General features: G+C 52.2%; 2 protein-coding genes across 2 annotated transcripts; both read right to left on the bottom strand.

Annotated features, from left to right (window-relative positions):
* Positions 1 to 182: 182 nt before the first annotated feature.
* Positions 183 to 6,226, bottom strand: AP1S1 (adaptor related protein complex 1 subunit sigma 1). Its single transcript, XM_045773844.2, has 5 exons — positions 6,102 to 6,226; positions 4,123 to 4,301; positions 3,375 to 3,483; positions 2,218 to 2,355; positions 183 to 966 (listed from the first exon to the last, which is right to left on the bottom strand). Exons 1-5 carry the CDS (start codon positions 6,102 to 6,104, stop codon positions 919 to 921), a joined length of 477 nt encoding a protein of 158 aa, XP_045629800.1. The 5' UTR covers positions 6,105 to 6,226; the 3' UTR covers positions 183 to 918.
* A 10,348-nt stretch (positions 6,227 to 16,574) lies between these two features.
* On the bottom strand, positions 16,575 to 22,647 carry SERPINE1 (serpin family E member 1). The gene is made up of 9 exons (XM_045773862.2): positions 22,500 to 22,647; positions 21,607 to 21,878; positions 20,769 to 21,002; positions 20,024 to 20,218; positions 19,234 to 19,432; positions 18,195 to 18,295; positions 17,991 to 18,077; positions 17,344 to 17,427; positions 16,575 to 17,010 (listed from the first exon to the last, which is right to left on the bottom strand). Exons 2-9 carry the CDS (start codon positions 21,875 to 21,877, stop codon positions 16,973 to 16,975), a joined length of 1,209 nt encoding a protein of 402 aa, XP_045629818.2. The 5' UTR covers position 21,878; positions 22,500 to 22,647; the 3' UTR covers positions 16,575 to 16,972.
* Positions 22,648 to 22,904: the final 257 nt, after the last annotated feature.

The raw sequence follows: 22,904 nt of genomic DNA, 5'->3' as shown, positions 1-22,904 counted from the left end.
CAATGGATGTATTTGCATAGGACATGGTCATCCTAAAAATATTCATAATCTTTCAAACTGAACTGGATGGCCTCCATTTGTTTGTTTGTTTTTTCCCTCTAACTCTGGCAATCCTAGTTCTCATGCCCTCCTGACTGATCCCAGGAGTCTTTCCTTCCTTCACAGAGCCTAAGCAGGCAAAGTCCAGAAATGCTTTTCCTTTTATTTCAGAGGAAAGGAAATAAAGTCAGACACTTCCCACACCCCCCCCCCCCTTAGCTCCTGCCTCACCCAGAACATGGAGTGAAGGAGGGACAGTCTCCCATAAAGCCTACCCTTCCCCCAGCCCTCACTTCCCTCAAAGTGGCAAGGTTAGAAAAAAATTAACCATGCTGTTCCTTCCCCTGGCATTGGACAGAGTCCCCACTGCAGCCAAGGAGGAGGGGTAGATGAGGGGAAAGGCCTTCCCTCTTAATACCCAGAAATCCCCCCACCCCTACCCCAGGCAGAGAAGCTGCCCTGGCTGGCTACTGGGGCAGGGTGGAGGTAGGTTATGGGGCAAGGGAGAAGAGAAGAGCCCTGAAAACCTTTTCCCTTTAACCTGACATATTTATATATTTACAGTTATAAGGGAGGGGAGCAGGTTTGGGGTAACGTTAGTTCTTCAAAGGCAGGGAATGAAAGCCAAATAGCACCCCCATTTTGGTCACATTTTCCTACCTCCTAGCTCCTAAAACCTTCGCTGGGGAAAGGGGAAACGGAGATAGAGGTGAGGGAAGGAATGTTTGAGGGTCCTGAGCCCACAGCTCACTCCAGAAGAAGGTGAGGCAGCAGAGGAGGGGCAGCTGGGTCCCACCAAGAAAAGGGGCACTCATGCCCTGCCTTTCCACCAGCTCCCCATGTCTCCACGAGGCCCAGGCCGGGGGCAGGGCGGGGGGGCTATGCCAGACCCATCTCCTCCAGCACACTGCGAGGCGACTCATCCTCCTGAGGCAGAGACAGACAGAGGGTGACGCAGAGACACCAGGAGAGGCAGACAGGGAATGAGGGACAGTAGGGTGGGCAAGACAAAGACAATCACGAGTGGGGGGAACACAGAGAGACATGGGGAGGGGAGAGAGAAAAGCCAGTGTGAGCTCAAAGCTGGAACAGTCTCCAGTCCCCAGTCTCCAGGGACCACCCCCCCCCTCCAGAGCCAACTGTGGAAAGGAGGGGGTCCAGGTTGAGTCTGCCACCACCCAGAGAACCCAAAACCAGAAGCCTGGGGAGCGGGGGCTCAGTCTTGGAGGGGGAAGGGTGTGAAGCTGGGACTAAGGGGTGGGAAACCCGCTTTCTGGAGGCTGGGGGTGCCAGATGGTTGGGCCCTTTTATTCTGAGTGGGGGCAGGGAGTAATAAGTTGGCATCAGGTCCCTGAGGGAAGGTGAACCAGACTGCAGAGAAATGAGTCATTAGGGTCTGAGCAGAGCACTAGTAACAGGGGTGGGTGTGTGTGCCAGGGCATGTGTGTGTGTGTGTGTGTGTGTGTGTGTGTGTGTGTGTGAAGGGGAAGTTGGACCAGTGAGGTGGCAAGTTCAATTCTGCCCTTTCTCCTACTGCAGAGATAAGCCCCCATCTCTCCCCCTCCTCAGAGCCAGCTCAGGCCAGCTTGCTTGTCATTGCAGATTCTGGTGACTCATCTCCCTGCACCAAGTCTCAGCAGTGGCACAGCAGAGAGGGGGCAGGCAGTAATGGGGTGAGGGCGGGGGTGTTGGATAGCAGGAGAACCAACAGCTAGGCACCCTCTACCCCAACCCCCAAGTCCCCACAGCCCTTTGCTTCTGAGGAGCAGAGGCTTTTGAGTGTGCATGTTGAAAGAAAAAAGGTGGGGGAGACACCAGGGAAGAAAGAATTACCTATGGTGTGCCCCTCTCCAATTCCCTGAGCAACCCTAAATGCCAAGAGAAGTATGGGACCAAGGAGATCTGGCTGGGCGAGACATCTTGGGTCTTGGGAGAAGGAGGGAGAACGGGCACGGGCGGGCTGCCTGCTACCCCGGCCTCCCACCCTGAGCAGTCAGTCAGTGCTTGAGGGCAAGCTGGCCAACCGGGCAGGCGCCGTGGGGGCCAGACGCCACAGGCAGGGGGGTCCCCTTGGCGGCCGGAAGGGGGCAGCTGTGGCTGGCAGGCAAGCTGTCCAGGGAAGGAAGGGCCCCCTCTGTCATGGTACTCTTCCTCCTCCTCACTGTCCCGGGCCCGTACCTCCTGCAGCAGGTCTGCCTGCTCGATGGCCTTCAGCACACTCTTCTTGGAGGTATCCTGGACATCACCCCCCATCAGAAACTCATCCAAGATGAAGTAGGCCTTCTCAAAGTTGAAGATAATGTCCAGCTCACACACCTGGGAGGACGGGAAGAAGGCAGACTTGAGTGTCAAGGTGCATTCCCCCCGACCCCCGGCACCCCAGCTGCCCACCTCTTTTCTTTTCATGGCTCCACAGTCTTCTTTGTGACCACTGCTCCCATCTTGGGCTCCTGCCCCAGGCCTATGAACCCCCGAACCCTGAGGCCCTAGTACTCGGTTTGACTTTTCCTTCTCCTTCTCTAGCCTCTTTCTCTGTGAACATGAAATATGAGTTGCCCTAATCTACCCTTGATTGTGGTTCTTGCTGCCCTCCCCCCAAAATCTGTGCCATTGTTCCCACCAGAGGCCAGGCTAGTCTCCCTCCCTGGGCACCATGGGGCCGGGAAGGATGAGATTCTGGATCACGGGTGGAAAGACTTGGGTGCCAAGCACGGCTCTGCCACTACGAAGCTAGATGGACATGACATTTCATTTCTCTGAGTCTGTTTTCTCATCTGAAAATTGAGATAACAACACCTACGCACAGGATAAAATAAGGAGCAGACACGAGAGGCTGAAAGCACTTTGTAAGCTGTTAATTTAGAATACATATGATGGAATTATTACTCTTCACCGTCTAAGATCTGAGCTGACTGTCCATGCCCGGGCTATACCCCCGATCAGTTAATCCAGATGGGCTGGGCGTGCAACCCAGGCATCACTCATTAAAAAAAGAAAAAACAAAACGAAACCCCAACTCTCCAGAAAATTCCAATGCAAAGTCAAGGTCAGGAGCCATTGATAAAATCTGAGCATGGTCCCCGTCCTTCTGTGAGATGTCGGAGCTGAGCTCTAGATGGACTGACTGAGTGGCAGATTCTGGTGCATAACCCCTCCCCTGGGCTGATTAAGGGAGATGGCTAATAGGCTTAAGGCTTAAAGACGGGAATTAATTACTGTTCTCCCCCCTCCAACTTCACCTCTCCCAAATCTTCCAGGCAGAGACTGGAAGGGTCCCAGGGTTTGGTAGAAAGAGGGGACTGCTGGGTAGGGACAGGGTGGGTAGGGAGACTTACACTGCCGAAGTACTTGTCCAGGAGCTCCACATACCGGTGGATCAGCTCCAGCGTGATGAGCTCATTGTCTTGGCCCTCGATGGCACAGCAGAAGTAGAGGCTGGCGTATCTGAGGGCAAGGGCACACGCGGGTTCTCTGGAGGGGCTGCTGGGCCTGCTTCAGAACCCAGGCTTTGTGCACCCAAACCTCCCACTTCTCCTCATTCCCAGCGCAGGGTCTGTGTCCCTACTGGACACAGGCGGGGTGGCCCCGGGGTATGCAAATAGTAACAACTCACTCTGCCTCTCGGTGGCTCTCAGAAGACAGAGACAAACAAGCAAGCTCTTTCCCTCTTGCCCTCTGACCTGTTCAGTTTGACTCAGCAAAAACCTGAGCCAACTAATTCACGTGCTCAAGAAGGAACTCGACAGGGTGTGTGTGTGCTCGCGTGTGCGCGTGTGTGTTTGGGGAAAGGTGGTGCAGGATCTCTAACTGTTGAATGAGGCTGCAAGGGACACGTGTGATGGACAGGAGAAGGCCCTGGCGACAGAGGTATGTGCGTGAAGTAGGTGTCAGGCATGAGCGAAATGACTAGGGAACCAGAATTTCTTCCAGGTAAGTTTGGAAAGCAAAGGAAGCTGGAGTTCATCACTGCCCTCCAAATGTCCTTAGCTTCCAGTTCTCCTGGACCTTATTGCTCAGCTATTTGAACCCACTGCCAGAGCCCCAGCAGGACCCAGACACCCATGAAAGCAGGTGGCGAGTCACCTCTTATAGACGACTTTGAGATCCCTCCACTCCAGGAAGCTGCACATCTTGGGCTTGCGAGCCAGAACCACCTGCATGAGCTCCCGGACCATTTTCTTTCGCTCCTTGTCTGATGTGGCCAGGTACCATTTCTGCAGCCGCAGCTTTCCCTGTCGGCTGAACAGCAGCATGAATCGCATCTAGGGGCAGGGGGCAGAGCTGAGGGTCAGAGATTTGGTTCTTGGCATTCTTTTACTCCACAAACACAGCCACAAATGCGCATGTCCCAGAAATGCGTCTCACTCGTCTCTATTCATAGCTCCCACTGGCTTCAAAACTCAGCCCTTGCTGTCACCTCTGGGTATTCCCACCAGCAGGTGCCTTTCCTCTGGGGCATGACAGAGCTTTGGAGTCTGTCATTTGGGTTCTGGCTCCGGTAGTTCAGAAATTTGCCTCAGGCAATTATTTTATGTCTCAAGGCCTCAGTATCCTGGTAAGATGGATGTAATAAAAGTACTTACCTATTTGGAGAGATTAAGTGAGTTGATATATGCAGTTGTGCCTGCCACATGGTAAGAGCTGTAACACACTGTCACTATGATTGTTCCTTCACCTCCTGTTTCCTACCTCTGTCTTCCAAAGGTCAGTAAAATGCCTAGTACAGTGACAAGCAGCTCATAGCTGAAACCAAAGAGATGTCTGCTTTCTTCTGTGGTCCTTCTATTCACCACCATGCTAAAATGGGGTATTTTGTCTCTCCAGAAGCTACCTCAATTCTCCACCCCATCACAGCCACACACTCTTGCCGATGTCCCCAGTGCACTGCCCTCCAGTGCCAGTCGTATGCCCGGGGTAAATTCCACCCTCTTCTCAGCCATCCAGGCCTCTGGCCACTGACAGTACTCTTTTTTTTTTTTTTTTTTCTTTTAGGGTGCCTCCTGCTATGCACCCACTCCTCTCCAGATACCAGGTGACCAATTTCCCTTTCAGTTCCTTGGTTAGGACATCCTGGGTGGTTCCTGGAGCTTTGTGGAACGAAGTGCATGCCCAGTAGAGTGGGGAGGAGTGCAGAGCCCTCACTACCCCGTGCACCCCTAGTTTCCCAGTTCCAGGGGGTCCAGTCTACACCCTGGAGTTAGCTTCTTCTCCCTGCAGTTCGCCTCTCCCTGGGCATTACCAAGGGCTGGAATCCGTGGGTGTTTGAAACAGTATTTATTTAGTAGGCTAAATCAGAAATCAAGGGGGTTTGGTGGTGGGGAAGGGACACACTGCTAGCGTGGCGGGAGGGCAACAGAGAGGCGCAAGGGAGCCCTGCGCCTCTGAGATTGGGGGGTGGGGGAGCGGGATGCCCGCAGGAAGACGGAAGGCCTGGGCTCCGGAAAGAGAATGGGATGGGGGGGGGGCGGAGAGCTAAGAGCACGGGAGCCGGGGATTCGAAGCCTGGGTCCCGGAGAGCAAGACCTCGAGCCCACTTGGCTTTCCCACCTCACCCCAGCCTGTAGGCGAGCAGGGCGATACACCGAGGCAGGACGTCCACTCCTCGGACCCGGAAACTCTCCCCTCCCACACACCAATCTCCCCGGAGGCAGCTGTTCCTCTGGGCTGCACGAGAACAGAGGGTCTTGGTGACCCGCCAACCCCGCCGCCTGCCTTCGCCGGCAGGCCCCCGCGCCCCTCTTCCTCGGGCGACTTCCCTGCGGCAGTGGTCGGGACCCCTTGGACCGCCACCCGCGCGCTCCCCCCGGCTCGGGACGGTCCCGCCGCCCCCTAGCCAGCCCCCTCTCGCCCCACAAATGCGCCCCCTCCCCGCCCTTTCTCCCCAAAGCCATTTCCAGCTGCTCTTCTTTCCAAGGCCGGCTGGCCCACCCGCCCGAGTAAATGGGGCCTCTGAGGACGGGAGGAAGAGAGGGCGGCCCGCACAGAGGGCGGCCCCCGAGGACCCCCGCAGGTGCAGCCCACGCCCCTCGGTTCCCCCTCCCCTCCCTCTCCGCACAGCCTACCATCCTGCAGCCTCCGGCTCGGCGCGTCCCTCTTCGGCCACCGTACGCGCCAGCTCCACTCCCTTTCTTATCCTATCTCCTCCTTCCCTCCCTCTCGCTTGAAGCGCCGCCCCGTCCCGCCCCGGCTCGGCGGCCCTCGGAGTGGCGTACCGCGCAGGCGCCAGCGCTGCGGGGCGCGCGGGCGGGGCTGGAGGCGGAGAAGCGAAAGCCATGGCAACCAGGTCCTTGATTTCAGCTTTGAGTAGCTCTGTCGTCATGGTAACAAGGCCGTCTGGTGGGCCGGTTGGAGGATGGGGGGAGGAGGACAATGAGGTCCTCGCGCTTCGGAACCTTGGGGGGAAAAGGCGGGAAAAGGGGTGAGAGGTGGAGGGGACGACTACTGGAGTTTGTGAGGACTGATGGACGGGCGGGGGCGATGGAGAGGGCTCAGGGTGGGAACTGGATGTGGGGAACAAGCTCTGACTTGGGGACTTGAGGAAGACTAGACAAAGCGTGGTGGCGGGGGGGGGGGTAACAAGAGTAAGTATGGAGCCCAAAATAGATATGTACTGAGAACCTGTTAGATGCGGCTCTCGCCTGAAGTAGGGGAAATGTGTAGGTAATGAGGGAGATGGGAAAGAAAAAAGAAAAGGAGGGGCTGATATGAAAGTGATGTGAGGAAAAGGGTGAGGAGCATGAACGAGACGGCGAAACAAGAAGAAACAAAGAGCACTGGTCAAAACTAAAAAGGGACAGGTGTAACGTGGACACAAGTGTAAAGATGAGGCTGTGAATTAAAATACGGGCTTTTCGGTGGCCGGCGTGCGCGTGTGAGCATGCGTGCCCCTGCCTCCGTGTTTTCTCGCGATGTGAAGCAATTGGCGTGTCGGGATAAGAGAAAACCTTCCAGTTTGTCATGTTGAAAATGATGTTATTATTTTTGAATAACGCTCGGAGCAATTGTTGGTAAGGCCTCACCCGTCTCCATTTTATGTTCTTTTTTTCTTACTCTTGGATATGGAAGTAATATGCTATCCTTGCAAGACAAGGGGCCTAATTCACCTGGGATACGGTCCGGTCTCTGACCCTTACTAGATGTGTGGCCTCAGGTGAGTCATTTAGCCCTCAGTCTCCTTATTGAAAAACTGAGGATGGCCGTAACTGCCTTGCAGGATTGTTTTGAGGCTGTACAGAAAGTATCCGGCACACGGTCAATACTCGTTGGTGATATCGCTGCTCACTTTCTCCCTTTCTCAACTTCTTTCTTCTACTTTTTCTTTTTCCTCTTTGTCAATCCCCTTTCTCCTCTGTGTATACCTTCAGCTTGCCAATGACGTAGACGTTGGCTGAACTATCTTGTTTTTTTTTTTTTTTAATGTCAAGAATAAGATCAATAAAGCCAGCTGTTGGAGTTAGGAAGGGTAAATCATTACGAAATGAAAAGAAGGAAAGGAGATGTGTAGGCAGGGCAGAAGGCAAAACGAATGAAAAGAAATGTGGTCCTGGGGGTGGGGAGGAAGGTTGTAGATAAGAAAGTAATGAGCGGTAAAACAGCTGAGCAACAGCGCGTGGAAATTTGGAAGCTCTAGAGATGTGAACTCCTACACTCCTTGGAAAGCTGATACTTTCTAGAATTCCTTGTCTCAACGTGGTATGCCTCGCTGCAGAAAAGAGAAGATTCGTGAGGGAATTGTTAGAAATATGGGTTTTGCTCATGTCGAGTTGTAGACTTCAAGGTGGTTCAAACTAACTTGAAGACAGTGGACTGGATCTCGTCACTGTTAGCAAAAGATGAATGTAGTGAATCTCTCAGTCAGTGGATCCAATTTGGCTTCTGTCTGCAGGGAAGTTCCGATTTGATGCAGTGGGCAGTTGGGAGTCATTATGGTTGCCTGAGCTGGTGGATAACTTGGTGAGAATTGTTTCAAGAAAGTTAATCTTATAGTAAAACGGGGTGGGGGAGACAATTTGAAAGGATAAATGGAAGGCTGGAAGATTATCTTTTGGAATCCAGGCACAAAGATGAAATGGAGAGGGACAAATTGGAGAGATGCCTGTAATGGACCCATCAAATGACGTTGATAACTCATCTAAGTAAAGGAGAAGGAGGAAGAGTCAAAGGTAAGTCTGGAGGGTCAGAGGGGAGATTCACCTTCATAGGTGCAGATGGCATTTGTATTGTCACCCTACAAACCAGGCTGACACCTCTCTAAGCCTTTCCTCTTCTGGTTATAGGCAGTGGCTCCTGCAGTGGTTGGAGGAGTGGCCTCAAGTCTTCTGTCTCTGTGAGTTTATGCTCTGTGTTTCTCCCTCTTGTGATGTCCTCTGCACCCATTTTTTTGTTTTATTTTTAAATTTAATTTTATTTTTTTAAGATTTTATTTATTTATTTGACAAAGAGGGAGACAGCCAGTGAGAGAGGGAACACAAGCAGGGGGAGTGGGAGAGGAAGAAGCAGGCTCCCAGCGGAGGAGCCTGATGTGGGGCTCGATCCCAGAACGCCGGGACCACGCCCTGAGCCAAAGGCAGACGCTTAATGACTGAGCCACCCAGGCGCCCCAACTCTGCACCCATTTTTTAAAAAAGATATTATTTATTTATTTGAGAGAGAGGGAGAGCAAGCAGGGGGAGGAGCAGAGGGAGAGGGACAAGCAGACTCTGTGCTGAGTGCAGAGCCCGACATGGGGCTCGACCCCACAACCCTGAGATTATGACTGGAGCTGAAATCAAGAGTCGGACACTTAACCAACTGAGCCACCCAGGTGCCTCCGCACCCATTTTTTGCACATTCTTTAAGTAGTCCATAGTTCCCCGATGATGTCATTTGTAGCCATCTTTCTTTTGTTTTTTTAACTGAGCAGTTGGAACCTTACTTACTGTTCCTAACAGTCTGGACAGTTAGAATACCTTCTGTGGTAGATGCTTGCCATTCTCTTTCACCTCCCAGGCTCTAACCCCACTTCCTAGGGCTTAGGAATCCCACCTCATGAGTCCAGAGGAAGATAGAACAAGCTCCCAGTGAAGCATATGGAGTTTCCTGACATTCACTTTTTCAGCCTTCTTTGGGACCTCAGCCTTGGCACGTCTGCTGGACTCGGCCAGTCTGCGCATCTGCCTGGACTTTGGTCTGGGAAGGAACGAGGTGATGGAGGGGAGGTCAGACTCTGGCAGAGGGTCAGAGGACCGAAACTTAGGGCTCCATTGCAGTGGCACCAATGGCAGTGTCCTGTGCCCAGTGAAGGTTAGGGCAGGGGCACCAGTGTGATTTGGGAGCACTGTCTCTAGTACGAGACCTCCCTGTGGTTCTCTGGCTCTCCTGGCAATTCCCTGAGCTCACCAGTTTCCTTTGGTGCTTCCCTTAGCTAGAGTTGGCTTCTTTTTTTTTTTTTTTTTTTAAGATTTCATTTATTTATTTGGCAGAGAGAGACTGCAAGAGAGGGAACACAAGCAAGGGGAGTGTGAGAGGGAGAAGCAGGCTTCCTGCTGAGCAGGGAGCCTGATGCAGGGCTCGATCCCAGGACCCTGGGATCGTGACCTGAGCCGAAGGCAGACGCTTAACGCCTGAGCCCCCCAGGTGCCCATAGAGTTGGTTTCTGTTCCTGGTAACTAAGAACTCTGGTAAACTTGGTAAGCATGCCGTAGTGTCTGCTGACTACACATGTAAGCCGCCTTGTGTCTTCCGCCGGATTGGAAGCTCCTTCAGGGATGCTATCTTAGTCATCTTTTGTTTCTTCACATCATCCTCCAGCATAGTGCTTGTTGATTGGCGTCAATGATGATTGGTATCCACGGTTATCACATCTAGATGTTTAAATCTTCTGATCCTAAATGGGCTACATTCTGATTTTGCATATAGTGGTAGCATGTCTGATGTCTATTATTCCTGCTAGACGATAAACTGTCTTGTTTTGCTGTTTTTACTGTGCCCAGCACAGTGCCTGACATACAGCAGCAGATACCCAACATTGGTTGAAAAGTGTACACTGGATCCCCCATTTGGAAATTCCATTGTCAGGGCGCCTGGTGGCTCAGTTGGTTGAACGTCTGCCCTTGGCTCAGGTCATGATGCCGGGGTCCTGGGATCGAGCCCCACGTTGGGCTCCCTGCTCAGCAGGAAGCCTCCTTCTCCCTGTCCCTCTGCAGCTCCCCCTGCTTGTGTCTCTCTCTCTCAAATAAATAAATAAAATCTTTTTACAAAATGAAAAGAAAATTCCGTTGTCATCTCAAGCTTCACTGAGGAGCTTCCTTCGCCTTCCCCTGAAACCATCCTATCTTTTGGTTTCCCCCGCGTGGTCAACGTCACCACCTTTTCGTAGGCTTGCAGACTATAATCCTGGGACATGAGGTATAACAAGAAAGCATGGCTGATTCAAGGGTCATAGGCCAGACTTGCCTGACTAGATCAGGAAAGGGTGTTTCAAGGAGGGGGAGTGTTGACTGGCTGGGTTATCAGAGGAGAGAGGCAGCAGTCTGAATCCCAACCCAGTGACTTGGGACTTCCTCCTCAGGTGTGTGTCTTGAACATGACTTGCTAATATTGTTCCTTTGTCATTTTGTTCACACTGTTTTCTGAAATGCCCTACCATTCCTGCCCCCACAGACCCGAATCCACCTTATCCATCCTGTAAGTTTCCATCAAGCGCCTGCTCCTGATGAGCCTTACACTCTAGTGTAGACCGCGGCGATCATTTTGTCGGTGTCCCCTCAACCATCTTTGGCAGTGACTCACGTAGCAATTTGGCTTTTTGGCGTCTACTCTCCTTAGGTACTTGATAGTAAGAAAGGTCACTTATGCTTTTTAAAAGGGCTTCACAGTACCCAGTATCAAGTTAGCTTTTTAAATAAATACTTGTTAAATCGTATGGGGTTCAAACTTGGCGAGATTTTGGCAGAAGCTACAGCTGCTTTGCTTCAAGAAGGGCTTTCCACTGGAGTCAAAGCGACATCTGGTGGCTAGGGAATAAAGGAAAAGGCTGTGTGGTGGTAGGACGTGGGTATGCAGGCTGAAGGCAGAGGTGTAAGGGCGTGCTGGTGGCTGACACGTGGGGGCGGGGAGACCTGTGTTCACAAATGCCACAGAGAGGGGTGGAGCAGTGTAACAAGGAGCATGGAGGCACCTGGGCTGTTATGTAATCACAGTAATAATAATAACAATAATGATAATAATAATAACAGTGACAAGTTTCTCAACCCCTCTCTGCCTGGTTTCCTCATCTCCACATAAGCATTTGCTACTATTACAACGAAACTTACTTGAGGAACCACCTAAAAAAAAGAGTGGCTTGGAAAACAGATGGTGTCTCCTTGACAAGTTTCACTCTGTTAGAATATTTTTACCATGGAGGGATTTACAGAATGAGTCATACTCATTGCCCACACGTGGGCAGATAAATAATTCCACTGTGTCAGGTTTATAAGAAATGTGCAGTAATGACGGCTGGAAGCAGATCTTGTTGGCTTTTCATTTCGAAAGCGATGGAGGAAGAGAGATTTGCAAGGGTGGAGGAGGGGGGCCAGAGCGAAGCCAGGCAGGGCTGGGCAGGCTTTGTACTGTGAGGCCGCATCATCATCGCTGTCCCCAAAATATCTGAGAAGAGCAGAGGGCACAGTTAAATAGGGCACCTCCTGGAGCAAGCTCTCTGCGGGGGTGAGGCCTTTTGATGAACTCTTCTCTCCTGACACTTCTCAGCAGGGATGGATGGTTTTTTGAACCATCCACGGTTGAACCCAGCGAACCTGCTCCGCTTTTAGAGACTCTTTGAGTTTCTAAGCCAACCTGTTACCGATGGGTAAATCCTCAACAGCTAGCCCAGTGCATGGAATTGGTCATATTTTTGAGAGGTAAGGAGGACAGAAGATCTATCTGGGTCCCCGTATCCCTGAATTCTGGGACCGTTACCTTCATGACTCCAGCTCCCCACTATGACCCCCAAGGGAGGTCTGTACAAGACAAAGGACGTATCCGTGCAGAAGGAGGAATACTTGAGTACCAGCTGAAGTTTTGGCCGCAAATCTCAGTGCTCTTGTGAACTGGATCAGGCCGTGCCTAGTTTGGGCATCTCTGGTCTGAGCCAGCTAGAAGCAGGCCCAGTGGCTTCTACGGCCCCTTTCCGCTAGTTCTACAATGACTTTCTAGTTCCATCTTTGTCCCACAGAGCTTGCCAGAGAATTGGAAAGGGAAGAGGAAGCATTTACTGAGGTTGAGAGTATCTTTCAAAGGCTCAGAGTAGCTTCAGTGGGCTATGCATACTGGTCTCCCTCCCTCCCTCCCTCCCTCCCTCCCTCCCTCCCTCCCTCCCTCCCTTCCTCCCTCCCTCCCTCTCTCCCTCCCTCCCTCTCTCCCTCCATTCATCCCTCCCTCCCTTCCTCCTTCCCTCTCTTCCTCCCTCCCTTCCTCCCTCTCTTCCTCCTTCCCTCTCTTCCTCCCTCCCTTCCTCCCTCTCTTCCTCCCTCTCTCTCTCCTTCCCTCCCTTCCCCCCTTCCCTTCCTTCCTTCCTTCCTTCCTTCCTTCCTTCCTTCCTTCCTTCCCACCTTCCTTCCAAAATTTACATTTTAATTCCAGTATAATTAATCCATTGGCTTTCTAAGGAGAGAGGAAGACCTTCCTTCCATGTTTGATTGGGCTTTAGGGCCCCTCTTACTATATGGACCCTTAGGGGAGAAGAGAAAGCCTAAACAAGACGAATCCCAAGAGAGGAATCCATAAGAAGGTGCCAAACAACCCCTTTGAACATCTCAGTGCACCATGTTGGAGGCATCCAAAAAGGTCCCTTACTGCCCCTCTAGAGGGAAGCAGGAATGACAGGGTCAGAGAGAAGGCCTTTAGCAAATGTTGAATGATTGGGGAGTGAGTAGGTTGAATGAACACCCTTTCTGGATTTACATCATAATCTGAAGTTGCTCCAAGGAAGTCTAACACAATTTAGAGAAAATTATAATGTGAAGGTTCCTTTAGTTCAAGGCCTAAAATCTATCTTTATTCACAGCAGTGGGCTCATTTAGGAAAGTTGTGAAGGCTTATTTAAGCTTGAGAAGAAGTAAGATTCTAACCAGGCAGAATGATCATTTTTGACTGTTTTGTGCCTTTGAAAATGTTTATATTACCAGAGTCACATGACCGCAGGGTTGAGAGGTCCTTGATCCTTAGTCCTGCGCTAAGATTTTATCCTACGGACACACAAGCACATGTACACTGGGGTGAATGAGCAAGGATGTCCATCTCAGCCTTGTTGGTAACAAAAATACAGTTAAAAAGGCTGTGGAAGCACCAAAATCTGTCAGTGATGGTTCAGGAATTATAGTGCGTCTGTGTACACAACTGGTAAAGAGAATGAGGTGTAGGGGCGCCTGGGTAGCGCAGTCGTTAAAGCGTCTGCCTTCGGCTCAGGGCGTGATCCCGGCGTTCTGGGATCGAGTCCCACATCGGGCTCCTCCGCTATGAGCCTGCTTCTTCCTCTCTCACTCACCTGCTGTGTTCCCTCTCTCACTGGCTGTCTCTCTGTCACATAAATAAATAAAATCTTTAAAAAAAAAAAAAAAAAGAGAATGAGGTGTGTAGGATGTATCGTTAGGTAAATAATGCAAGTTGCCGAACACTCTGTGTGTGTGTGTGTGTGTGTGTGTGTGTGTGTGTGATGATCTTATTTGTATGAAAGTGAAGAATATTGTGTGTGTGTGTGTGTGATCATCTTATTTGTATGAAAGTGAAGAATATTTTAAATATGCTTATAAATGCTTAGTGAAGTTCTAAGAGAACCCCGAAGAAACTAGGGACCAATTAAGTTCCCATTTTTACCTTTCAAACTGAGTGTCTTACTATGAGCTTGTGTTTGGTATCACTTAAACAAGTCACCTGACATTTAAAATTAAATTTAGATTAAAATATGTGTTTTAAAAAGTAGAACCTGGGGGCGCCTGGGTGGCACAGCGGTTAAGCGTCTGCCTTCGGCTCAGGGCGTGATCCCGGCGTTCTGGGATCCAGCCCCTCATCAGGCTCTTCCGCTATGAGCCTGCTTCTTCCTCTCCCACTCCCCTTGTGTTCCCTCTCTCGCTGGCTGTCTCTATCTCTGTCGAATAAATAAATAAAATCTTAAAGAAAAAAAAAAAAGTAGACCCTGACTGCAGCAGCATTGCCACCAAGAGGTCATCCTGGCTGTCCTTAAACACTTCCAGTGATGGAGAACTCACCTACCTATTAACTGTCAGACAGCATTTTGACCAAGAGCCCCCAGATGGTAATTAGTTCCTCTTAAGACAAGACCTAGGGACTGGCTCAGTCTGAGGAGCATAGGACTCTTGAGCGTGAGTTCATGAGTTCAAGCCCCACGTTGGGTATAGAGGTTCCTTAAAATTTACAAAAATTAAAAAGAGAGAGAGAGAAGACCTAGGTTTCCAGGAGGCTGGATATATCAATCCTCTCTTTAGGATTCTGGAGCTGGACAGCATACAATTTCGACAGCTAGTTCTTGGTAATTTTTTCAGTTTAAAAGATGATTTTTTTGAAGATATGAACAGAAACTAATTGGGGGAGTTATGTCCCCTGGAAAGAGCCTTCAAGAGACTAGAGGAAGAGAATAAAAGACTTTCCAGGATGTCGTTTTAAGGAGGATATTAAGAGAGTCTATATCACAAAAGAGCCTTGTTTTCAAAGGAACCCGATCTGTGCATGGGGATGGTGAGGGCAACACACACTCAAAGTTAAAGAGCACACATGAATGCAAGCACTGTTACACACCCGGAAAAAGGAACCTTGCTAAATGCCAAGTAGAGAGTGATGGTGTGGACTGGACCCATGGGGAACATCAGGTCAAGGGACTGGACTTGGTCTGGGTTTTGAGAAGTGGGGAGTGGGGTAGGCACAGGGGTGGGGGCATTTGGCAGGGAAGGCAACGGCATGAACAGAGATGGGAACCCAGAGGGACAGTGCGCACAAGCAGGTCTCAGGGCAGGTGCAAGGTGTGGGGGACCCCTCTTTCCTTTTTGAGGGTGACACCCAGGGAGAGAACCATGCCCTGCACAGCTTATCCTGTGGGCCTTCTTGCAGAAGCCCCGTGGTCAGCCCCGTGAACTCGCCTGGGGCAGGTCTTCGTGCCTTGGGCTTGTGGGTGTATGTTTCATAAAGATCCCCTTTACTGGAAAAGTCTATGGACTGGTAGGATTCTGATTTTGTACTGTGTGGAATGTGGAAAGTAAAGACAGGGACTCTTTTGGAATATTTTAATTAATTTATTATTTTTTAAACATATTTTACTTGTTTATATATCAAAAGTGAAAAAGCATATGATTCAACACAACTTCAAGAAAGTTGGACCCCACATTTGGGTATCCTTATGGGTACTATGTGTAGCTGTCACTGTCCAGTGCATTATGAGAAACAAACAAAGATTTTTCACTGAAGAGCACAAGGGTGGGGTGGGGGGGAGGTTATTAGGGTCCTATTTGGATTACATTCATTCATTTGACATCTCTATGCAGTTCTTCAACAAATTGGTCTTCATGCCATGCCCCCTAGCTCGTTGGTTTTCAGGAAGATTATCCAGCTAGGGTTGTTAAGTCCGAGCTCATGGTCTCTCTCATTCTCCTCTCTCTCTCAATCTCTCTCCCCCTCTCTCACGTGTCCACTGCTCGCACACAGCAGCCGGAAATGACACATCGAAGTGAGTCACCAATGCGGCTGTGAATCACCCTGTAATTGGGGAAAGTTCTGTCCTGCTAGGTCGTGCAGCCCCTTGCTCTCCTGTTCCTAAATATATTGGAAAATTTTGAAACCACTCTGTCCTCGCTGTAATCTCTCTGACCCACCACATCCTTTTGGTCCTTAAAGTTAGATAATCTTGGCGGGGGTCTTAGCCATCAAATGGAAGGGCCAGGAAGGGAGAGGAGCCATGGGGCTCGGGAAGCCACAAGGTGGCAGTGTGGGCCCCACCACGCTCGCCGCCCAGAGGGGCAGCCAGTCAAGGGGCCAGACTCCTGAGACGCAAGACACAGACCACCAAGGAACATTACAAACAAGCTCATATAATACATTTTTCTTGAGAGTCCTCTTTCTCTCACACAAGCACACAACGACAAGGATGTGATAAATACTCAAGCACACCCCTGGCATCCCACCCTCCCCACCAGGAGATTAGAGCCAAGAGCCAGGCACACATCACACTTTTTCTTCCTCCATTCCTGCAAAATAAAGTTAGTGGGAAGCAGAAACCTGCTTCTATGAGTAAACAAGTCACCTACACTCCAAAATAATAAATGCACACTGTTTCTGGGGAGGGAGACGGCCAGGTCAGGGCGGGTCTCCACACGGGGTGGGCAGGCGTGCTGCCCAGTCTGCGGGACCTCTGAGCTGGGGCAGCACAGACCTCCAACTGAAAGGGTGCCTCTTCCACTGGCCAACTTTGGCCCGCCGCCAGCCTCCTCAGCAGTGGCAGACAGTGCAAGAGTGACAGCAACGTGACTGGAACACAAATCGTTTCTACCGAGCACACAAAACCTCCCATAAACCTTGTGCCAACCTGCCAGGGTCTCGGTGGGGTCCAGGTCTGAAGACCCGGATGGGCAGAGCGCCGGGCAGAAGCAGGTGCACCAGCGGTTGTAGAGTTTGAGAGTCTGGTGTGGAGACCCCACTGTGCTTCGGAGGTCTCTCCGGGGGGCTCCACGAGGGAGTTTTACTGAAAGGTCCTCTTCCCCACTCCTGGGAGAGGCTGAGGTCTGGGAGGCAGATTTGAAAGATTTACCCCCCCCTTTTTTTTAAAGGTAAATTAAAAAAAAAAAAGGCAAATGCAGCCTTTTTCTCCAGAAGCATTAGTTAAAATAACTTTTTTTTTTCCTTTGAAGTTCCTTCTTCTTGGCTACATCTCCAGTTCTGTCCCAGATGAGGGCTGCTTTTCTCACGGTCAGGGTTCCATCACTTGGCCCATGAAAAGGACCGTTCCTGAGGAAGGAAGGCACGTGGGAGATGAGAACAGGGAGAAACGGCACGGCTCATCCAGCCCCATGTTTATGGATGAACCGAGATGTGAGAACGTGAGTGAGCTGTCTGGAGTCACAGCTGCTGTTGTGACTAAGCTAGGGCTGGGGTCCTGGCACGGTGCTCCGCTGGTGACAGAACATCCTCCCTGAATGGAGGAGGTGGGGCAGAGCTATGGGGTTTTGTCTGGAGTCCTCTTGGGGAGAGGGGAGTGTCTACACCTGTCTAGACTGGTGTTTGAGGCAAGAAGACGGGGCGGGGGGTGGCGGGCAGTGGAGCGTCGCGGCCCCGGCTCACCTGTGGGGTTGTGCCGCACCACAAAGAGGAAGGGTCTGTCCATGATGATCTCCTCGGGGGCCATTCGGGCTGAGACGATGATGGCTAAGAGAGAAGGATAATGATCTAGAAGAGGGACTGGGCACTGGCGCCTGGACTGATCATTGGGGATCCCCGACACCCGCTTTCTGATGGTAGCCCTGGAGGGTGACTAGGACACTTGGTTGTTCTCCTGTCCGTGAACCTCAACAGTTTAGGGAAGCCCTCGGAGGCCGGATTTCCCCCAGTAGTTTCGTAGAGATCTATCAGCTCCTCACAAACAGCCATTTATGTGTGCCCTCTTAGAGGGTCTTGGTGAGCAAGTTCCTTAAGCTGACTAGCCACTGAGGGAAGAAGCCAGGCTGCCTTGGGGTGGGGGGGGGCTTTTCACCTTCAGGGGACCTCGGGAGCCATTGTGTGAGGGACCCGGCTCCCAGGCCAAGTGGGCCCACCTTCTAGGCTGAGAAACTCTGGTGGGGTCGGGGCAGTGCCCTCGACACGGGGTGGGGGGGTGGTGCCACTCTGCAGGAGAGGCTGGTAGAGCAGGACCGCGGGCTTCATCCCAGATGTGGGCCCGTCCTGGCAGACCTGGCCTGCGCGTCACCAGGCCTCACCTGAGCCTGACTCACCTGTAGAGGAGGACGCCACCGTGCCGCTCTCATTCACCTCAATCTTCACTTTTTGCAAAGCCTGCGACACATACAGTGCCTCTTGATCTGAAACACAAGTGGACCCGCGGGCAGATCAGTTGGGGCTCTCAGAGACACACTCCTTTGTCCTTTTAGGGGCCCCACGGTCCACCAGCAGAAGAAAGTGAAAGGAAAATCTCCTACCTGAAAGACTCGAGAAGTCTGCCTGGTTTGGCCTAAACATGTCGGTCATCCCCAAGTTCTCCAGGGGCCGCCGGAGGTCGACTTCACTCTCCAGGGAGAACCTGGGAACAGGAGCAGGAAACAGCTCAAGCTCAGGCGGCCCCTTGCGGGCTTTCCCAGTCCCTGACAGCATGTCCCCCTCCCGGCTGGCTGGCAGCCAGACAGGAGGGACAGATGTGAAAGTGGAGGGAGGCTGGGCTTTGCAAATCTGTGTGTGAGGTCTAATAGAAATGAACGTTCTCTGCCATCTCCCTGCCCCCTGGAACCTAGTCTGTAGATGGTATTTCTGAGGGCTAATTCTGAAGAGGACTCTAGCAGGGAGGCTTTGGGTTCCCCCCCTTCCCATCGGGGCTCTCATTACCTCGGGTTTCACTTTCTAGGGACCGGGGCGGGGAGGGGCCAGAGCACACAAACCAGCGAAATTCTCCTCTTTCCCCAAGCCTAGCATTATGGCATCTGGAAATTTGGGGTAAGTGTGGTGGGAGCCTTCCCTTTAAATCTGGGACGACCCAGCCTCAGCCTTCTCCACCCTCTGTGTTTCAGCAGAAGGATTTTAAAAATCTGCTTTGTTGGAAGCCAGCGAGAAGCTGCTCGGGCTCCTTTTGTCTCTATTGTTTGGATGTTGACTTGAGCTGATGGGGGTGGGAGAGGGTCTTTCAAAGGCCCATCTATCTCCCCACCTCCACCATTTCTCCGGCTCTTCCTTTGGCTGGCTTTGGCCCGGTATTCTGAGGGTGGTAAGTGTGGGGGCATGGTCTAGAAAAATGCCCCGCCGCCCGCCCTCCAGTAGAAACGGGAGGAGGGAGGATGAGAGGAATCTTAATCAAACCCAGGCCGGAGTGTTTCCCGTCAGCTTCCCACACATGTCCCTGCCCTGCAAATGTCACATTTGGGAAACTCGATGTGGGGGTGGTCCTTTCAGGGAGCCCTGGGGGAGGGGAGGGGGACATAAAGGGGGTTGGGGCGTTGGCATGTGTGGTGAGAGCGAGGGGTGACTTACTTGGGCAGAACCAAGAGGCGGAGCCGTCTGGTCATATTCCCTTTCCACTGGCGGATGAGCTGGGCATCCAGGATGTTGGTGAGGGCAGAGAGGGGCACCTCCTTCTCATAGGGAGCAGCGATGAACATGCTGAGAGTGTCCCCGTGGTAGGGCAGTTCGAGGATGTCGTAGTAATGGCCGTCGGGGGTAGAAAACTCGGCTGCGAAGACACCAGATTGGCGCACTGAAAATGGCTTCTGCTCTTGTTGGTTCTCACCCAGCACTGAGTTTTCAACGAGTTCTGTCTCCTCCGCTCTGTCTGGAAGCCAGCTTTCTACCCGGGCTTTGGAGGCTCCCCTAGTCAGAGTTTTTATCCCCATTTCCCTTCTCTTCTGCCAGTTCACCGTCTTCTGGTTACTCTGTCTCCTTTTGACCTTCTTGGCCTTCACTCCCCTCTCCTCCACACCCAGCCTCTAATTCATTCCGATTCTTCTCTCCTTCATCTCAACTTCCACACAGGCCTTCCCCCAGCAGGATTTGTGAACCCCCTTGTAATCACACTAGAAACACTTGGGGACCAGAGACAGGGGCCACGTGGTCATATGTGGGCTGGAGGCACTTTCTGGATGTCAGCTTCGTCTTGCACGAGCTAAAGCTACTTTCCACTGTTCCCGTTATCCTAGTAGCTCCTGCTGAGGGAGTCTTTGGCAAAGCTGGGCTACATTCAGGGTTTTCTCCTCCCTGGGAGGGGGAACACCTGGGGGATGAGGTACAGTAGTGGTGGGACTTTGGAAGGAGGTCTTGAACTTACTGTAGTTGAACTTGTTGGTCTGAGCCATCATGGGCACAGAGACGGTGCTGCCATCAGATTTGTGAAAGAGGCGGTGGTGGGTGCCCGACTTGGGGAAGGGGGTCTTCCAGTGGCCGTTGAAGTAGAGGGCGTTCACCAGCATCAGGCGCGTCAGCTGGTCCACGGCCCCTCTGCCCAGTAAGTCGCCAATCATGCCTATGAGAAAGCCGGGTGAGCTGTGAGGGGGCTAGCTATATTTTAATCCTTTTAGCTGGTTCCCTTCGGTCCTCAGATTGAATGTGTGTCTTTGAGGGGATCCGGTCAGGAGGCAGACTGGGGGTGTAAGTGAGCCCGTCTAGCTGTGTTCAACCTGTTCCGTCTTCCTGCGAGTCTCGGGACAGCCTCCCGCTCCGCACACGCCTGGCTCTGGGATCCTGTCCGGGATCAGACGCGGAGACGAAGTCTTCCCTTACTTTGAGTCTCCCCTCACTTTGCTCCCTAAGCTGCAGTCTGGGAGAGCTGTGTATTCTTCTTGCGGTTGTTACCGTTTTTATGACACCTCACAGCACTTTTTAGGGGGCCACCCTTAGAGATAGTTCGTGAGAACCCTACTTATGAAAACAAAGGTGCTCTGATTCTTAAAGTGCCTGACCCGTCTACAGAGAAGAGCACGCTGACAGGGAGAGGTTGGGATGTTGGCGATTTGTTTCCAGATCCCCTTCCTCTGCAGGCCCTCAGGCCCGGCCTCCTCTCCCTGCTGGCTCACCTTTTGTGTGTCTCTTCACCCAGTCGTTGACGATGAACCTGGCTCTCTCCACCTCGGAGAAGTCCACCTGCTTGACCGTGGTCCAGAAGAGCCTGAAGAAGTGGGGCATGAAGCCGTGGACCAGCTTCAGATCCCGCTGGACAAAGATGGCATCGGCAGTGCTGATCTCATCCTTGTTCCACGGCCCCATGAGTTCCTTGTACAGTTGGCGGAGGGCAGGTGCCATGCCCTTCTCTGTGCCGGGGCAGGACAGAAAGGACACATTAGCTTACGTTGAGCCAGGGGCCCCCAGTCGGGCCAACCTCCCCCATGAGAAGCCAATTCTGCCCATCTCGATGGGCTCTTCTGCTCCCCCAGGGGTCTCTGGAGGGAGATTTTCTTCTAAACCTCAATCTCTTCTGCATCTCCCCCTTTTCCTCAAAAATCTCAGGTCCTAACCCTTTTGTGGGTTAAAATATTCTTCTCTGCTTTTAAGTTATGAACCCTACATTTTTTTCTTATCAGAATAATAGCGATAAGAAGCATTTCACATGCATAATTCGATTGAATCCTTACAGCAGCTCTGTGTGGGAGATAGTTTTATTGTCCCCATTTTGTAGATGAGGAAACAGGTCCACGGGGCATGAAGGTCATGCAGTTAATAAGCGCTAAGGCACCTCTGCTTTACGCCACATCCTCTGGCCTGTACCCCTTGGTGACGGACCCAGGGCCCAGTGAGGCAGGGTGTGCTGGGAAGATGTGGTGCTGGAGCTGGCCTTCCCCCTGCTTCTGGTTGGTGACGCCCCTGTCCCGAGAAGACGGGATGAGTGTCCGCCCCCTGCTCTGCCCCATCTCTCACCGTCAATCTGGAATTGCATGGCCTCTTGAATCTGCTGCCGGGTCTCTCCTGCTGTTGTCAGCTGCAACATGGCCAGGACTGAGGCCACCCCATAGGGGGAGAAAACCACGTTACGGTCCTTGGAGGCCCGTGCCACCTGCTGAAACACCTTCACTCCAAAGTCTGTGGCCAGTTGTGCCGCCTGAGTCTGGCGGGGGTCTGAGGACGACGCTTCACCAAAGATGAGGGCCAGGCCCAGGGCTAGGCAGACAAAGACCGGAGACATCTGCATCCTAGAGCAAGTGGAAGAGGATCTGGTGAGGGGAGAGAGTTCTGGAAGACGGGTGGGTGGGGTAGGGAGAAGGCCCCCCAGCCACGGGCCAGGCTCCCTGTGTTTACCACTGGCAGGTGATGCATGAACGAGAGGGCGAGAGTCCTTAAGGAACCCTGATGGCCGGGATTCTGAGCCTATCCCCTCCGTCTCAGCCCCAGGGAGTCTTAGGTGTGGTTCCACCTGTGGGACTCTCCCAAACCCCTGGCAGCACCCTGCAGTTCCTCTCCCTTGGGCGGGGGGAGTGGGCAAGAGGCTAAATGATAATGTCTTTGATTTGCATAATGCTTTTAATTCTCTTCTAATGCTTTCACAACCTTTCATTCATTCAAGTTAGCAGGCATGAAAAGCCCCTTTCCAGAGGTGGGCGGGGTGTCCTGATGCAGAAGAACAGAGAATCCAGGCCCTTGTTTCTGGGTGGTGGGGTTGTTGGTGGGGCCCAGCCACCTTCTGTCAACTCTCCAGCGGGGGAGAAAGAGGAAAAGTGGGGATTGTGGGCGGAGGGCATTTCGCAGAGATTTCGCAGCGGGCCTTCTTCGCCTTAATGGGAGGAAGAGATGGAGAGGTTTTTGCTTTCTCTTACCTGAAGTTCTCAAAGCGCCTTGTGAGCGGTGGTCTGTGGTGCGGCTGCTGCGGCTGACGGTGGCGATTCTGCTGCCCCGGAGGAGGTGTGGCTCTCTTGGCAGTGCTCTAGGCCCGGCAGCCAGACACAGCTGTGCTCCTCTGGAGCCCGCTACCTCCCTTTATACCGCTGTGGGCAGGAAATAGATGAACTCATGGTTCAGCCCCACCCACTTTCTGGCTCTGGAAGTCCGGCCAGGCCCCCTCCGCACCTCCCTCTGCCAAACTTGCTGAGGCATGTGTGTGCGTGCTGCTCTGTGTGTACGAGTGTGAGAGGGTCAGGAGCAACTGTGCAAACCCTGCTCGTCTTGGCCCAAGGGCCTCCCTGGACTTGCTACCCTCTGCCTGTGTCCCTCTCTTGTTGGAT

This window comes from Ursus americanus, chromosome 2 (assembly GCF_024610735.1).
Source record: "Ursus americanus isolate L20-20 chromosome 2, mUrsAme1.1.p, whole genome shotgun sequence".
Lineage (NCBI taxonomy): Eukaryota > Metazoa > Chordata > Mammalia > Carnivora > Ursidae > Ursus > Ursus americanus.
Note: the sequence above shows the minus strand (reverse complement) of the source record. Positions and strands in the feature narration are given on the sequence as shown.

Bases quoted from the DNA above. Each gene is read 5' to 3' on its own strand.
- SERPINE1 (XM_045773862.2), bottom strand. From the start codon at position 21,877: ATGCAGATGTCTCCGGTCTTTGTCTGCCTAGCCCTGGGCCTGGCCCTC. The intron at 18,296-19,233 runs GTAAGTCACCCC...TCCTGTTCCCAG, and splicing joins CGCCTCTTGGTTCTGCCCAA to GTTCTCCCTGGAGAGTGAAG. The intron at 18,078-18,194 runs GTAGGAGATTTT...CTTGTGTTTCAG, and splicing joins AGACTTCTCGAGTCTTTCAG to ATCAAGAGGCACTGTATGTG.
- AP1S1 (XM_045773844.2), bottom strand. The intron at 2,356-3,374 runs GTAAGTCTCCCT...CCGTCCTCCCAG, and splicing joins TGGACAAGTACTTCGGCAGT to GTGTGTGAGCTGGACATTAT. The intron at 967-2,217 runs GTACGGGCCCGG...TCTCTGCCTCAG, and splicing joins AGGCAGACCTGCTGCAGGAG to GAGGATGAGTCGCCTCGCAG.